We start from the raw sequence: 15,294 nt of genomic DNA, 5'->3' as shown, positions 1-15,294 counted from the left end.
AGCACACTTACATACAATAATAAATAATTCTAAAAAAAAAAAAAAAAAGCCACTGAGCAATCGAGGAAACTTGAGCTGGTCTAGGCTGTCCCCCAATCCATAATCTTCCTGCCTCAGTCTCCCAAGTGATGGAGATGGAAAGTGTATGCTACTACACTGAGTTTACCAAAAGTATGTTCAAATTGATCCATTTATTTCCCCCCTCCTAAATCCCAGCTTATCAATATATACAAAGTTAGCACATGACACAATTTATGCAAATAGTTTTCAAGATTTTATTGCAAACCAAACTGGCTTATCACACAAAAAAAGTTGTGTGGTAAGGAGGAATTGTACATATTATAACCATGTTAATTACAGTACATTAAAATGATGGTTTACAAATAAAATAAGCCTGTAAGTTTAAATATCTAATGTTATAACCCAATGTACAGACTTTCTTTACACAATACATACAATAATCAGGAATGCAAAAGAAAATGAACAAAGGGGAAAAAACATAAATAATGCCCATTTTACAGGTGACATTTTAAACAATGAAAACACCAACAGCTTTGACTAACAACTGGGGCATTGGTCCATAAAAACCCTTTCTAAAAATAGAAATATTTGTAGCAGCAATGCTTTCCTTAGGCATCTGGATGCTTGTCATTGCAAGACCGTTTCAATAGGTTTTAGTTATTAACTATATCTTACAAAAACAGTCTACACATAAATTTATCTTCCAAATGTGGAAGAAACAAACAATGTCCCACATTGTAGTGTCCTGCAAGTGTCACATTGATGCTCACAACAAAACTGTCTGTGATCAGGCATAGTACGCTCATACCACTGCACACAAGGGAAATCCATAAGGGAAAAACAAAACAAAAACAAACTAACACAAACGGAACACTCTGCGATAGGGAAAGCTTTGGAGCTAACACGATCTCAGAAAAGGCACATTGCAGAATATTCTTGATCACAGCTCAGACAGACCTGCGGGGGATTCCTCTTAGACCTGCATCTTCCTTCTAACTGAGACCATGGTGTCTGTCTCAGGCGGCACTCTCACGCTCGCTTAGAGTTAGCACCACGTCTGAAGGAAGAAAAGAAATGGAGACCTCCCAAGCTCACTGAGAGGAGGATGTGCTCTTCGGAAAGCTTCCGTCGAGCAGCGTGTGCGCCAGGGGGGCAAGACTGCCAAGCTTCCAGGTGTGCAAATTCTTCTAAGATGTTCTGTCAGCTGGCAACTCCACCAGAGGCTAACTTAAACACTTTAGAAAACGCTGAGGAAATTCTTCAGAACCATCCCGGGGGCATTCAAAGGAAGGAGTCCATAGGAGGTGCGTAGGAGAAACCAAGGAAGGCTTCTGCAGCCTCCTTCACACTGGCCGTGACAAGGATGCTGTCAGGGGACCTGCCGATGGAGCTGGGTACTGGCTCCTCAGTAAACTCGGGATCGAAGTGCCGAAGGTCACTGGGCCCGCTCTGTTACAAGAAGGGAAAATAACACATAACACCCAACGTCAAAAGGGACCCAAGGCAAAGGACAGGGAAGAGACAGGGTTTCTCTGTGCAGCCCTGGCTGTCCTGGAGCTCACCCTGTCAACCAGGCTGGCCTCGAACTCAGAAATCCGCCTGCCTCTCCCTCCCAAGTGCTGGGATTAAAGGCCCTTTGAGAGGACAGGGAATCCTTAAGTCCTATAATCCTCCACTATAAGTGTCACTCTTAAGGCTCCAAAGTTTAGGAGGATATCATTGATTACAAGGTCTATGTAGCCTAGGCTGGCCTCAAACTCAACCCTGCTTCAGTCTCCTGAGGTATAGGCATTACAGGTATATGTCACTAGGCCTGCAAATTATAATAAATGTATTGATATTCAGTGAGCTTAGCTGGGATAAAAACCAAAAAAACAAACAAATAACTCTCCTCTAGGATAATGAGTCTACGGACAGACAGCATCTGCTACTTCTCCAAATCCTGACGAAAAAGCAAGCTTCTGACACCAGAACCACAGATACTTACCACATTTGGATTAAATGGGGGTGTAATCTTCTTGTTAATGAGATCATCCCAGTTAATTAGAGAGAAGAAAATATGACTCTTAATCTCCATCTGTTGCAAGAAACAGGTTTATTTAGATGTGGAGAACTCAATAGACGGTCCCAAGGTCAACACTCTTCCCCAAGGTCCCATGACAGCAGGACAACCAATACTCACAAAGTCATCCTTGGCACCTAGCCTCTTGGTCCGGTCCTTCTGCAGGAGGCCTTCCAGGAGATGCCTGGCTGAGTTGGTAATATTTGGTTTCAACTGGAGGGGCTTGTTCAGAATATTGTCGTACATCTCAGCTGTGTTCCGGCTATAAAACGGAGGCTGGAAAAGGAAGGGAATTCCTTCAGATCCAACTGAAGTTTTGCCTAGTGTTACTTTGTATCTACTAGATATAAAGTGCTGAGCTTAGTGTATTAAGCTGGACTTGAGATGGTCCCTTCCCTAGCTATCTATCTTACAACCCCTACTAGAGAGAGAGAGATAGACATAGAGAGAGGCAGGGAGAGGGAGAGAGAGAGGGAGAGTGGGAGAGGGGGAGCGCGTGTGTGTGTGTGAATACTGGACAGGCTAAGTAAACTGTGGTAAGCTATGTAAGGAAAGCCACCGGAGAGTTGGGGATGTTGCTCGGTACAATTTTCAGTACCTATACCTGCCCTAAGATTCAAACAAGACTATTGAAAAAAATCCAGAAGACACTATTTATAAAATTATAAAATAAGCAGTGTCTCTTTAATTAGCTTTGGATAAGGTTGCTGATACAGACAAGCCATGGTAGCTAAACCCGCACAAGTAAATCCATAAAATGTCTTACAAGTGTCCTGGGCATGGTCTGTGTTACTCACCAGGCCGTAGAGCATCTCATACAGGACAGCCCCAAGACACCACCAGTCCACCGTCCTGTCGTATGGCTGCTTATGGAGAACCTCAGGAGCGAGATACTGGAATGACAACACCAGAAAGAGAGGTTAGCTCTCAGAACCAGGCAGTCCGCACCGCAAGCATGTGCTTTGAAAAGGCCAGAGCCAGAGTCAATTTGCTCCCCAACTACCCACATCGTGTGTGTGTGTGTGTGTGTGTGTGTGTGTGTATTGCTTCTTAGTTAAAACCTCTGTACTTTGTGAGGTCAACTGGTCCCCTGTGTGTATACTGATATATTTAGGGAGCAACTTGGTACGTAGTGGTACCATGAGGATCTCTTACAACAGAAATAGCTAATTGAATAAAAACGAGCAAAAGGCCTTGGGAACCTTCAGGGTGAACCAAGCAATAAACAGTATCTGCCTTCACTGAGCTGTACTAAGGAACTGCTTAAAGTTTACTTTTCCTTTTGTATTTAAAAGCATGACTGCATGCGTGTCTCTTGGAAGGGGGCGAGTAGATGGGGCATTGAGACAGACCGCCTACCTCAGGGGTGCCACAGAAGGGCGAGTAGACGGGGCAGTGAGACAGACCGCCTACCTCAGGGGTGCCACAGAAGGTGGACGTTGTCCCATTGTGCTCGATGTTCTCCTTGCAGAGCCCAAAGTCAGTGAGGACAATGTGTCCCTGTGAGTCTAGGAGAATATTCTCTGGTTTTAAGTCCCTGTGGGAAAAAGGTGGTTTACACAGGTTAACTTGACTTCATGACAAATCCCCTGTAAAGACTACTCAGGGTATTAAGATTGCTAATCCACTCCTGCTCCACAGCCAGTCACAGAAAGGAGCCTTTGTTGAGCTGTTCTGGATTAGGAACCACCCTCATGGTACGGGGAGTCAAGACAACTCACATGCTAGGGAATTGTTGGAAGTGATCAAAGGTCACACAATATCTCATCATTTTAGCACTCCAAAGGCTCAGCCTGGCCTCCCTCTTTCCCAGCAATGTAGCTTTGAATCTTTGGCTCACCTATAAACGATGTTTAGGGAGTGCAGATAACCCAAGGCACTGGCTATTTCAGCTGCGTAGAAGCGAGCCCGTGGTTCCAGGAAGCAGCGCTCCCTCTGGAGATGGTAGAACAGCTGCAAGAGATAAACTGAGGCTGAGTGGGGTCGTTTAGTCAGGCCTGACTTATAAGCCTGAGAAGGAGAGAGCTTGCAGGAAGCTGCCTGAAGTAGCTTAATTCTGAGTAAGTTGGTAAAGTTCATGGAAATGCTAATTCTGGTAGTTTCTCTCTCAATTATCTTTTTTAAAAAGCTCCTATCAAACCCAAACCAAGCAAGGCAAACAGGAGCAGCCCCAGCCCCACCATCAAGGTGTCTGCCTCAGCTCACCTCTCCACCATTAATGTAGTCTAGGACAAAGTAGAGTTTGTCGGCGGTCTGGAATGAGAAGTGGAGACCCACCAGGAACGGGTGCTTCACATTCTTCAACAGGACATTCCGCTCTGACATGATATGCTTCTCCTAGGAAAGAGAGGACATTCAGTGGCAAATTCAGATTTCAACATGGCAGCAAATCACAGGGTAAAAATTCTTCATCAGGCCTGCGAGCAGCAGCCACCAGATGTCACCCTCACCTCCTTCTTCCTCAGGATGGCTTTCTTCTGTAAAACTTTGACTGCATAGAAGGCTTCTTCTGCCTTGTGCCTGGCCAGAAGAACCTGAAACATCAACCACACGGTCATCTTCCTACCCTCATCCAGGGAGAAGATAAAAGTGAATGCACGAAAGAGCCTAGCTGCAAAGGTTTCAGTGTTGAACTTACCTTTCCAAAACTGCCCTTTCCGATCACTTTCAAGAAGTGAAAGTCAGAGGGTTTGGCATGGGGATTGGAGGACGGACCCAAGTTGATTTGTTGAGAGGGACTTGGCTAGAAAACAAAACATCATCCTTTAATACGTAAGCTGCACACAGCCTTACTGTTAACACATAAAATACTTTATGAAATATGTCTTTCAAAACATCCCAGTGACTCAGTACTTAAACACTTAAGCCATGTTGTGAATAGACAATCCCGCCTTGACTGACCACTACAGGAAAATACGGATGCATTTACAATTTTCCTCCAGTCAAGATGAACTTACCGGGGGAGAGGGGTTGGCGTTCATAAGCTCGGGCTCCGGCGGTTGGGACATTTTCAAAATGGACTGAACTTCAGCGCTGTGGAGAATAAAGGGCTGTTTTAGAAACTCTTAAATTAGCCACCAGAGGGCACACTAACATAGGTTCTATTTCTGACTCAACTGTTCGGTATTTAAACCGAAAACATCCGAATGAATTACTTGGAAAAAAAAAAAAAAGTTAAGTAAGGGAAACAACCCAGTTAAATACAAGTTAAGGTTTGTTTATTGAGGGCATGTGGATTTTGGTACACATTCATGAGAATTGATCTTAAACCTCCGGGCCAAAGTAGACCCATAAAATTAATAATATTTAAGATGTTTCAAATAAGCAAAATGCTCAAGACCAGAAGAGATCTATCCCGGAGGAAAGACTGACTTCAGCACCCCCCCCCAGCCCCTCTTAAGTCTTGGTTGCTGGTATATTTAAACAATCCTTTCTATTTTCTCCAATAATCCAAAACTTACTGTTTGCATGCATAGGAGTTGCTGGCGATCTTCTGAATAAAATCGTTCAGGCCCATCCTTCTCTGTTTCATAAAAGCTATAATTTAAAGAGAGGAGAAAAGGGAGGGTGGTTAGGGGGCTCTGTAAAGTCCGACGCCACACGCTAATCTGATCCTGAATCTTCAAAACCCACTCCGACTCTCCTACACAAGTCCGGTGCTTTTCCAGCACTCACCGATGAGAATCGCTACCATTCCCCTCATTCTGGAGTAGGTGAGGGTGCTTCGAGCAGCCTCAGTTTTCACAGTCATCGCCCCAATGCCCGGGAAGTGCCCAAAAGAGACCAACAGGAGCAGAGAGACCGGTTCAGCCAACAGTGCGCTCCAACCGCGCGACCGGCTTTATAAACCCTATGCCGCGAGGGGGCGGAGCCGGCAGACCGAGAAAGCGGCTCAGGGGCGGCCCATCTCGAGGCCCCGCCCATGGAGAGGCTCCACCCCCCCGGCCCCAGCAGCCCAGCAGGCTGCAGACGGAGTTGCGAGAAGATGGGCTACTGGCCCCAGTGTCCAGAGTGAGCCATGCGAGCCGCCCCGGGGAGGACTCAGGCTTTCCTGGGCTGTGTGAGCAGGACCCCGTACCGGACTGCACTCGGCCTCGGTCTGCCTGGGCCGGAGGAGGGCACTGGAGGGTTGGAGAGCCCGGTGATTTTCCATTTCCTCTCCTGTGCTTCCCGAGTGGACACCGCAGTGCACGGTCACCGCCGACCTCTCCCCTCCTCGATGGCCCATGCCCGGTCCGGCGCGCAGCCTTCAGGCTCCCTCCCTTACCCGGTCCCGACCTCCACGCACCCCAAGTCCCTGCCAGCCGGGCGGCGGCACTTACCCAGTCCGCTCAGCAGGACGGACTCGCTCCTTTTCTGCGCCTCCGCTCGCTTTTTGTGGCGGGGCCGGAGCAGAGACTCGAGCCGAGCCCGAGCCAGCGCGCCCTGCATCTCGCCCATGGCTGCTGACCGAGGGGCGCGCAGCGGGCGACGGCGACCGGCAAGCACTGACGTTTCCTTGAAGGAGCCGCCGTGACTCAGGCCGGCAAGATTTCCTGCCCCAGTCCCAAAACAAACAAATGGCCCTTGTGCACGGCCGAGTCGCTTCCGAAAACGCCTTTTTTGTGCTTTTAGCCAAAACCAAGCAAGGCTGAAAAATCCCAGAACTTAGAAGAGGAGGAAGGAAGGCAAGGGGGGTGAGGGGGGTCAGGAATGTGTAGGGGAGGGGGCGGAAATAAGTACAATCTTCATTTCACTTTTTTTTTTTCCAACTAATCTCCGAGAACATTCTGTCCTTTCCGCATAAATTTTGAGCCTTGCAAATTTTAATCCTAGCCATGCCAAGAACACGTGAGGAGGTGGCAAGAGGGAGCAGGGGCTTCTCTCTGGGGCCGACCTGGAGTGACCCTTGCGCGGTCAAACCCCTTGCCCGGGTGCTTGCCCCTCTCTCACAAGAAAAGTGCAAGATTGCATTGCACTGTCTTAAACCCCGTCTGTTTTTTCCTAATCTCCACTACCCTCCTTTGGGCTACCTGATGGCTGATCCAGGTAGACTTAATTTCTTTTTATATCACCTTGCTTTTTTCTTTCTTTTTTTGCAAGTTTACATAACTGAAACCCTTTAACTCTTTAGATATTAGTAAAAGACTCATCTCAGAAAGCTGGAAACAGAGGGAAGCTGCAGGAGGCAGCCTGAATTGGGCAAGAGTGAGGTGCCTTGTAGTAACCCCGCCGCTGGGGGGATGCCTGGCGCTGCAGCTTGACCGCCAACGTGGGGACGCGCGCCAGCGCTGGCTGGGAAGCCCGGAGCACCGGGTCTGGGCCAGGGCCGGGAAGGCGGCTACTTGGGCCAGTACCTGGCGCTCACTGTGCTTTCTGCGGTGACTGCCCTGCCATGACCCCTTGCTGCAAAAGGCCTAGCATTTTAGAACTGACACACTACAAAATACCAGTTGTCAGGTCAGGAAAAGCATGCGAAGCGCTTTTCCCTCCGTCTTGGGAGAGTTTGTTTTTGTAGCGGCCACTCCCATCACCTAACAAGATCTCTAGTCTCAGCTGCTTCTTGGTTTGCCCACTTCGGACAGCTAGAGACCAGGAGAGCGGGGCGCACAGCTCTGGAGACAAAATTTTGCTTAGTTGGACAATCTTCACAATGCACTTAGGGTGCCTAAAATTGGCACTCCAAACTAAAACAAGGTGTAGGCGATTCCAAATCATAGCAACCAGCCCATGCTTTTTCTGTACTTGGATTCTGCATAAACTATGAATTTGTTATTGCCAGCGAATGCTTCCAAACCATGTGGTACCAGTCATTTGTTTAGCCCAGTCCTGCCCTGCCCCCACCACACCTGCCCAGCAACTTCCCCTCCAGAAAACGTTTGCTTGGAAACACCAATCTCCACAAAGATGTTTGCTTATTTGTTTTAAAGCATTAAATCAGGAAGTTTTCCAGAGACCCTCCCTAGTACATCACCTAGTATTTGGAGCTTCCTCCTGCCTCTCCCAGGTATCTTTGTTTTACCTATCACATCCAAAGTACGGTACTCAAAACACAAACCTTTCCATGGGGATCTTAAGGCCTCCTCTTTCATTCTTCACAGTTCTGCAGAGGTGAAGGCTGGGGGTACTTTATGGAGGTCAAAAGAGTTAGCCTCCAGGCTATGTGTCTCTGTTGAGACTGGAAGCGCCAGATGACAAGGGAGCTCCAGCCAGAGGCTGCTTGCTATTGCCGTTCTGCTCTGAGTCCCACTTTATATCTAAAGGGAATTTACATACAGGAAGGGAGCAAGCTGCAAAGTTCACCACTGGGCTATTTATTCTGCCGTTGCAACATCATCCAGAAAATTACAGTCATCAGCGTCCTAGGCTTATTTCACCAGCAAGACATACAAGAAATGTAACTTAACTGATTATCACCACAAATCAGTCCAGAAAAAAACGTAAAACACATGCACAGGGTCTGCTCTCCCTGGGAAGCTCTGGCATGCATTCCAAAAGGAACATGGAATTCAAGTCAGAGGCCTCCAAGTGCAATAAAGAGAAAGCTCAACCATACATTTGTGGTTGGAACAGAAAAGGGCCAATTTTGCATGTGCCCCTTCCTCCCCATGCCCGGAATGGTCAGCGATTGGAGACGGATGGTCTGCTAACCTTATCATTTAACAGAGAGGGAATCAAGTTGTTGAGACTGGCTTTTCTTCCAACCGGATACCTGATGGGTGGAGCAGGCGCCCCCAGTTCTGTCCCAGCAACCTACTAAGACTTCCGAACAGGAAGGTGACACATGGCAGTGGAGGGAGGAGGGAGCTTGGGGGGGATTGTACGATGCTCCTGTTAATGGAGCAGAGGCTTGAGGCTGCCTGTTGGCAGCAATTCAACCACTTGATCTAGCCTTCCTTCCTTGGTCCAGGTAGTTCTGCTATTGGGCTGCTTCCCAGAGCCTCTCCTAGGGTAAGTGGCCGGACTTGCCTGACCAACTCCGTGGATATGCAGGCTAGAGGGCGATCAAGTTCTCTGGGAGAACTCCAGAAGGTCGGATTGCCCTGGAGCTTTAATGTGTCCCAGAGCATGGCCCTGCCATTCTTCAGAACTGCAGAGCCAGAAAGCGTGGAGCTTTGATGGGAGACTGGCTTACTAACTAGCCCAAACTCCCCAAGGCAGTGGTCTCACAAGTATGCATCAGTGTGGGTAAAACGACAACCAAAACTCTGATGGAACTGGTTTACCAGAATGTAAATAGAACATATCTGTTACTGTTTTAGAAAGCCACCTTGTTCCTATTGCTGTTGGCGTACACAAACATTGAAACATGAGAGTTTAATATAACTTACTTAACTCAAAGACTCACAGAAGATGGTTTCCCCATATACTAGAGGAACTGGTTTGAAATGCATTGTCTAAATAAATATTCCGATACATCTACTCTTGAGCTCCTTATGCTTCAAGTCTTCATGACCCAGATAGATACTTCATTGATAACAAGAAAATATCATTTCATATTGCTTCAGCACACACGTGTAAAGTTTAGCCTTCCCCCAGCCTTTTATGCTCATTGGTGATGTAGGTAGAAAGCTTTCCTTGGAGAATCCTCAAACACATAGAAACGCCAGAAAAAACACAGTCATTACATAAAATAAAGAGAGTAACAGAATTGATGAGTTTTTGTTGGGGGCTGTCACTAAGAGCATGTCTTTTTATTAAAATAGTAACTCCCAGAGAAATTGATGACAAACGAGTTGATTCATGTCAGCTATTATGGACAGGTGGTGGCTAAGCATCTATTTCTGGAGCACAGCTTCTATCATAATTATTACCATCCATATCTGTAACTGTCAAAAGTGACGTGCATAAAGATGAAAGATGCAGGAGAAAACAAGAGCAGAATAGATCATCCTTAATAATGTCATTAAGGGTTAGTAACACCCACACTGCTAAGCTTTCTTTATTTATTATGGAGCTCCCCTCACCCCCGAGAAATGATAACACTGATGTTCTACCAACATTCTTCCTAGAAAGAGATGTTTTTAATATTAATGGGGGGGGGGAGGAAGAAGCAGGGTGCTTTTCATTTTTGTAAGAATAAAAATCTCGGTGGCAACAGTAGGTAAGTCTGTGACTGAAAGGTCAGCTTCACTCCATCTTTGGAATGTGACCAGGGAACTGATACTATGAACAACAAATCAAAAGTTTATAAAACATCAATAACCTTACCAGCCAGAATACATGAGGAACACTACATATCTGCCTTGTGTTTAACTCTTAAGCTACCTGGTGCGGGGTAAGAGGGGTGGGTTAGAAAGTATCTATCTGATCATGAAAAAAAATGGTTTTTCTGACAAGAAAAGGAAATTGGGAGACTCTTGGAATCAAAATTACATACTGAGTATCACCTAACATCAAGAGGCCAAGGCCTCACAGAAAGCTTTCCACACTGTTGAAATAGCTGTATGGCTATGCATTTACACTCTAAAAGGTCTCTCTCTGGTCATGTCTTACAAACTAATCCAAACAGTGAGATGGGTTGAGGGCCCCTGCGCTCTGCTTCCTCCAGCTTCAATTGCTCCAGGGTGAATCTACTTATGAAGCCCACATCCCAGGAAGTCTAAAGACCTTCTCCTGACCATCAAGAACACAGAACCTGGCATTTCTTTGCAGAACCATGGCTTGAGACATGCTTATGAAAATTAGAACCAAGGTGGAGACAGGTAAGGGGCTCTTTTTCACCCCCCCCCATTTACAAAGTGCTCATAGAAAGAAAACGCCCCTTAATTTCTGACAGATCTGTCAAACTAGGGTGAAAGCTAAAAGCCTTACTTGGCTCACAGTCCAAGTCTCTTCTCAAATCTTCCCCATACTGACCCTGTAATTGTTCTATGAGGAAGCTAGAGCAGTTGAGGCCACCCCAGGCCACAGTGTCCTACAAACCCTGCCCATAGATGACAGAAAAGGAGGCAACGTGATAGTTAGCAGTAGTGGGGGGCTGGAGAATTGCTTGGTGTCTTTTCTTGTCCACTAATGGTCTTTCATCTTGACCATATTTTTTATGTCACTTGCACAAGCTCAGGAGATAAAGTGAATACAGATGGTGAAAGAGTGCCTGGTCAAGCTCTCCTTGAGGCCTGCTATCTGCAAGAATTTACACCTTAATCTTGGCATCTGTAGAGTAGGGCTACTGATATTTCCATCTCATAAATTGTGAAAAATAATGAACATAAAGAACTTATTATATGCCTCCTTCAAGATGGACTTTCATATGGAAAACATTTCTGTTGGCGATACACACACCTTAAGGCCTCAAACAAAGAGGCAAGGTGGCCCCACCTTTAACCCAGCACTCCTGGGACAGAGGCAGGCAGACCTCTAAGTTCTGTAGGACCAGGCCAGCCTGGTCTACACATTGACTCCAGCTCAGACAGCCAGAGAAACCCTGTTTTGAAAAAAAAATGAGGAAGGCCTCAAGCACTGCTGACCACTCACAGGTGTGAGGTGATTTGGTGATTAAGCATTTGCATAGCCCCTGCCTCAGCATAGCCCTGGGTTCAGCAACGCCCAGGCCTGGGTGGTAGGAATTCCATGATAAAGGGCTGAAAGATTGCCACCTTTGTTCTTCAGCTTCCTGCTTTCCTCATGGTCCCACTTGCAATGCTCCCAAAGATGTCACCTCCAGGAACTAAAGGCCAGGATAATTAACCAAGTGTTTGAAGTAAAGGCTGGTGCTGAGACTCCAAAGCAGTGGAAAGTGAAGTGGGAGCTTTTCATTGTCTGCTGTGGTTGAGATGGAATGAAGGCTGATAAGGCCCAGTTGAAGAAGGTGGAGTCTCGAAGGTCATGGAGGGACTGAGTGTTCCCAAGAGCTTTTCTAGGTCATTCCAACGGCTCCTGGTGTCATGACTTCCCTCCATCACATCTGGCTGGGACACATCTTTGGTGGCACCAAGAATTGGTTTATCAGTAGAAATAACTAATGCAGGGTGACCGACCTGGCTGCACACAAGAGGCCACGGACCATAAAACTATGGTTGACAAACACATCCAAAAGCTTAAGAGAATTCCAAATCTAGCTATTTTTCCTAAGACCTAGCTGTGCCCTGATATCACTAAAGTAGGTCCTGGGACACATTTGATGCTTAGAAATGTATATATTTTTTCTCTATTCTTTCCTTTCTTTGAGACATGGGTCTCATGTAGCCCATACTGCTTAGAACTTAGTGCTAGCCAAGGACAACTTTGAACTTCTGATCCTTCTGCTTCTACTGCCTAAATTCTGAGATTACCAGCATGTACCCTCATGTCTGGCACTGGGGGAAAAACACACATAATCTGGAGTTGGGAAATCTGAAAATGAGATGAAGGGTTTGTCTATACGGGTGAGGAATTTAAAAAGAGCACCTTTTCTCTCTCTGTTTTTTATTCAGGCTTCCAGCCAACAGCAGGTAGGACATTCTACTCATTCCACCCACACACATGACACCTCTAGAAACACAATAATCCTAATCCTTTACATATATTCCTTAATTCAGTGAAGGTGATGCCTACAATTAGCCATCAGAAATCAATCTATTGTCAATCTAAAACCAACACAGAGCTCTTTAAACTGTGCTTAATTTCCAAATTAAAGACAACAACAACATAATGGCATTCCTTAACATGAAATATCCATTCTACATACAACCAAAAAAAAAATGCAGTAATCCTCTTCTTCGAAAGAAATGATCTTTACTCTTCCTGATATCCCATGTCTTAAATAAAATATGAAGTCAATATCTTAGGTTACATGGGAAGGGAATAAAGAGGGATAAGAAGAATATTTGATCAGTATACCCGCTGTATGTCCAGAGGTAATCTTAATAAAACATGGAGATGTCGTCATGGCAGTGAGGGCTCTTTCTGTAACTGATCACGGAAGTGTAGCTGGTGTTAACAATCACTTTCATCACCCCGTTCTATATTCCCCCTTTCCTCAGTAAACTCTGTTTTGTTCTTTAAACTGGGAGAGTGAGACAGACTTCATTACTGAAGGGTCTGAGCCTTTTGAATTTTGTCTTGAATTGGGTTCCGATAATTTCCCATCGACTTTAATCAGGAAATAAATACTAAAGTGCCTGGACTACAGATATGTGCTTCCTTGCCTCCACTCAAGTACTTGTCCAGTCTCCCCTTGTTGGGCCAGATCAGTCATTCCCATCAACACTGTAACCCCCTCTTTACCATGCTGACTTAGAGACAGGCCAGTTCCAAATTAGTCAACCATCTGTTTTATCTCCCAATTCAATGGAAACATTTTAACTCCCAAATCAATGGAAACATTTTAACTCCCAATTCAATGGAATTTTTTATTGTGTTTCCTAATAGAAACATTTTCCCTCTGGAACTAAGATATCCAGGCCAACAGAGCATGAACTTAGAGATGGGAAGTAAAACTTTTGTTAGTGAGTCGCTAGGGATGTAATGGGTGCTATAATTTCCATTCTGAACCCTTCATCCTTGGGCTGATAACCATGAGGCCTAGCTATGGAGAACAGATGGGAGAAAATGTACAGGATGTCCACTCAGAACACATACATACAGTGTCTCACTGTTCTATTCCTGTGAGGGGACACCATGGCCAAGGCAAGTTATATAATGAAACATTTAATTGGGTCCTGGCCTATAGTTTCAGAGGGCCATTTCATGGTCATTATGGCAGGAAGCAGGCAGGCAGACATGACACTGAGACAATAACTGCAAGCTTTACAGCCTGGTCTACAGGGAACAGATAGAGAAGGGAGGAAGGAGAGAGAGACTGACAGAGAGAGAACACCATGGGTCTAGCATGAGTTTTTGAAACCTTAAAGCCCACCCAAGTCACATGTCTCCAAGAAGGCCACACTTTCTAATCCTTCCTAAACACTTCCACTGACTGGGGACCAAGCTTTGAGCTTGCAGGAGCTTGTGGAGGGGCCTGCAGGGGGCCTGTGGGAGCCTGCGGGGACTGCTCTTCTGAAGTACCTTACCCCACCCAGCCTGCTGAGTACTGCCCTTGTAACTAATGCTCTCTCACTTTGTCATCTGCCTCGGGATATGGGAACCATGGGAAGGCTGATAGGCTCCACTCCACAGGATCAAGCTCACTGCTGCAGTTCTTCATGTGTGATAAAGTCACATCTGATCTTTGTCAGATGATCAGGACAGTGGATAAAGTGGAATGTGTAATACTGGAGCTTCAGCAGAAGCATGTCTGTTCCAACTAAGACAAAATGCGACCTTATGTATGGTCAGAGTGACAAAATAGAATCAGCTTGCTGGAAAAGTTGACTCCTGAAACTGCACTCTGGGAAATGGTGCCACATTGGGGATTCAACTGGCTGGCACTGTCAGCATAGACTTAGGATAGACAGTAGTGAGCAAAGTCAGGGGCTTTGGTGAGTAGAAACTTCTGTTAACTCACTGTATGATCTCTTGGTGGCTTTAGTAAGAATTGTTCTCACAGGCTCATGTATTTGAATACTCTATCCCCTGTTGGCCAGCTAGGTGGTGTTGATGTCTTTACTCTCTCTCTTTCTCTCTCTCCCCTCCTTCCCTCCCTCCCTCTGTCTCTCTCTCTCAATACAAGCTCTCAGGTCCTGCTCCAGTACCATGCATGCCTACCTGCTGCTATGCTCCCTGCCATGATAGTTGATGATGGAATCACCCTCTGAAACTTATTTATTTTTGAGACCCTGTATCTCTGGCTGGCCTTGAACTTCTGATCCTATTACCTCCATGTTCCAAGTGCTGGGACTATGGGTTCAAACCATCAGTCAACCCATTTAAATTTTAAAGGTCTTCCCTGCTGAGAGCACTCTTTGGTTGCCATTCACACGGGACATGAAAGTGCCTTCGCATCCTTTACAAACTCAAGAGAGGCTCAGCCCACACACCTCTTCCCCACATGTCCTTATTACCCTTTTTCCAACCATGTTCCTTCCAAGTCTCTAACCATTCACTGAACCAGTGGCCACAGCCATTGATAGACAGGAACACTTGTGGCCATCTTGCTTGCAATCAGTGTGTGCATCCAGATCCACTTTCAAAAGTCCTGCCCACTGAGAAGGGGTCTCTTCACTACTGTCTTTCAGGATACAATGCTGTGGGGAATTTAGCCATCTGCAATCGTATATGCATGTGTGGCAGTATCAGTAACATGATATAACCCACTTCACACACAGGCTTTGCAGCACAGAAATAAGAAAATGCAGTATAGCCCTGGTTTC

At 46.0% G+C, this 15,294-nt stretch overlaps 1 protein-coding gene across 6 annotated transcripts in view; it reads right to left on the bottom strand.

Annotated features, from left to right (window-relative positions):
- Positions 1-251: 251 nt before the first annotated feature.
- Positions 252-15,294, bottom strand: part of Sgk1 (serum/glucocorticoid regulated kinase 1) — a 124,314-nt gene continuing 109,271 nt past the window's right edge. For 3 of the 6 annotated variants that reach the window (XM_031380570.1, XM_031380571.1, XM_031380575.1), the window contains 11 exons: positions 5,545-5,620; positions 5,041-5,116; positions 4,722-4,826; positions 4,534-4,617; positions 4,289-4,420; positions 3,924-4,036; positions 3,497-3,620; positions 2,881-2,976; positions 2,204-2,359; positions 2,009-2,098; positions 252-1,470 (listed from right to left, as the gene is read on the bottom strand). In XM_031380570.1, the coding sequence (XP_031236430.1) occupies positions 1,303-1,470; positions 2,009-2,098; positions 2,204-2,359; positions 2,881-2,976; positions 3,497-3,620; positions 3,924-4,036; positions 4,289-4,420; positions 4,534-4,617; positions 4,722-4,826; positions 5,041-5,116; positions 5,545-5,620 (1,220 nt within the window). In that variant the 3' untranslated portion in view covers positions 252-1,302. Of the gene's footprint in view, positions 1,471-2,008; positions 2,099-2,203; positions 2,360-2,880; positions 2,977-3,496; positions 3,621-3,923; positions 4,037-4,288; positions 4,421-4,533; positions 4,618-4,721; positions 4,827-5,040; positions 5,117-5,544; positions 5,621-5,758; positions 5,934-6,405; positions 6,802-8,120; positions 8,291-15,294 lie in introns of those variants that run through there. The other 3 variants (XM_031380574.1, XM_031380572.1, XM_031380573.1) reach the window with 3 other exon arrangements.

Source organism: Mastomys coucha, unplaced genomic scaffold, assembly GCF_008632895.1.
Source record: "Mastomys coucha isolate ucsf_1 unplaced genomic scaffold, UCSF_Mcou_1 pScaffold2, whole genome shotgun sequence".
NCBI classification, from domain to species: Eukaryota; Metazoa; Chordata; class Mammalia; order Rodentia; family Muridae; genus Mastomys; species Mastomys coucha.
This window is presented reverse-complemented; position numbering and strand designations above follow the sequence as displayed.